General features: G+C 53.0%; 1 protein-coding gene across 1 annotated transcript; it reads left to right on the top strand.

Annotated features, from left to right (window-relative positions):
• Positions 1–4: 4 nt before the first annotated feature.
• LOC104545643 (potassium voltage-gated channel subfamily A member 3) lies at positions 5–1339 on the top strand (the record flags this gene model as incomplete). Its single annotated transcript, XM_010190830.1, has 1 exon — positions 5–1339. A coding segment is annotated over one exon (1335 nt), but the record flags the coding sequence as incomplete, so codon positions are not given.
• Between the last annotated feature and the right edge of the window lie 606 nt (positions 1340–1945).

Below are 1945 nucleotides of genomic sequence, written 5' to 3'. Positions count from 1 at the left end.
GGACCCCCGCAAGAGGATGCGCTACTTCGACCCCCTCCGCAACGAGTATTTTTTCGACCGTAACCGGCCCAGCTTCGACGCCATCCTCTACTACTACCAGTCGGGTGGGCGCATCCGGCGACCCGTCAACGTCCCCATCGATATCTTCTCCGAGGAGATCCGCTTCTATCAGCTGGGGGAGGAGGCCATGGAGAAGTTTCGGGAGGACGAGGGTTTTATTCGGGAGGAGCAGCGGCCGCTTCCCGACAAGGAGTTTCAACGCCAAGTGTGGCTTCTCTTCGAGTACCCTGAGAGCTCTGGGCCAGCCCGAGGCATTGCCATAGTCTCTGTGCTGGTCATCCTTATCTCTATTGTCATCTTCTGTCTGGAGACCCTTCCTGAATTCAGGGATGACCACGACTATGAGGGGACTGGGGGGACCTTCGGGACGGGTGGTGGCCCTCTCCCACCTGACGTCTTCACCAATTCATCGTCATCAGCCGCTTCCATGGTGTCGTCCTTCACCGACCCTTTCTTTGTAGTGGAGACTTTGTGCATCATCTGGTTCTCCTTCGAGCTGCTGGTCCGCTTCTTTGCCTGCCCCAGCAAGGCCACCTTCTCCAAGAACATCATGAACATCATTGACATTGTGGCCATCATCCCCTACTTCATCACGCTGGGCACCGAGCTGGCTGAGAGGCAAGGCAACGGCCAGCAGGCCATGTCCTTGGCCATCCTCAGAGTCATCCGCCTGGTCAGGGTCTTCCGCATCTTCAAGCTCTCCCGGCACTCCAAGGGGCTGCAGATCCTGGGGCAGACCCTCAAGGCCAGCATGCGGGAGCTGGGTTTGCTCATCTTCTTCCTCTTCATCGGCGTCATCCTCTTCTCCAGCGCCGTCTACTTCGCTGAAGCCGACGACCCCAGTTCAGGTTTCAGTAGCATCCCCGATGCCTTCTGGTGGGCGGTGGTGACCATGACCACGGTGGGCTACGGGGACATGCACCCCATCACCATTGGGGGCAAGATTGTGGGCTCTCTCTGTGCCATCGCAGGGGTGTTGACCATTGCTCTCCCCGTGCCCGTCATAGTCTCCAATTTCAACTATTTCTACCACCGGGAGACAGAAGGTGAGGAGCAAGCCCAGTACATGCACGTCGGGAGCTGCCAGCACCTTTCGTCCAGCGAGGAGATGAGGAAGGCTCGCAGCAATTCCACCCTCAGCAAGTCCGAGTACATGGTGATCGAGGAAGGGGGGCTTAACCACAGTGCATTCAAACAGGCTGCCTTCAAGACAGCCAACTGCACAACCACAAACAATCCCAACTGTGTGAACATCAAAAAGATCTTTACGGATGTTTAAATAAACAAAACAAAAAAAAACCAAAACCAAAACCAAACAGACAGCGACAAAACCTGAGGATGAGGTAAAAATAAAAATAATAATACTAGCAGTAATAATGCAAAGTGACTGTGTACTCGGTGTTGTGTGGAACATGCACCATCGTCGGTCTCTGTGTGCCCTCGTTTTTATACGTTTATTTTTTTAGAGCCTTCCTTCCTAAACATCCAAAAACAAACAAAAAAAGAACCAAACGGATTTAAAATTCTCCGAAGAAGAAGAGGACGGCGAAAAGGTGAAGAGAAGGAAGATGAAGACGAAACACACTCACCGCCCAAACAGGTGTTTGTTCTGCAACGTGTTGCAGGGCTGCTTTTGTTTTCTGGTTTTTGGGGACCTCTCGCTTTGCTCCTGAATCCTCCCCCCCACCCCTTCCCTGAAGGCAGCGCGTAGCCGATTTCCCTTCCATCGCATAAGCTCACTTGTTGGATTAACAGCCCCGGATTGGGTGGGGAGGCGAGGAAAACATGTTACTGCTGGAAGGGGGTTGGGAGGAAATAACCGATTAATTTTGCCGACAGTCTCTGTTACCACATTGTTAAATGACGCTTAATATTGCGCATCGCA

The sequence above is a fragment of the Mesitornis unicolor genome, unplaced genomic scaffold (assembly GCF_000695765.1).
Source record: "Mesitornis unicolor isolate BGI_N332 unplaced genomic scaffold, ASM69576v1 scaffold7488, whole genome shotgun sequence".
Lineage (NCBI taxonomy): Eukaryota > Metazoa > Chordata > Aves > Mesitornithiformes > Mesitornithidae > Mesitornis > Mesitornis unicolor.
The sequence above is the reverse complement of the archived record's forward strand: the minus strand, read 5'-3'. Positions and strand labels throughout refer to the sequence as shown.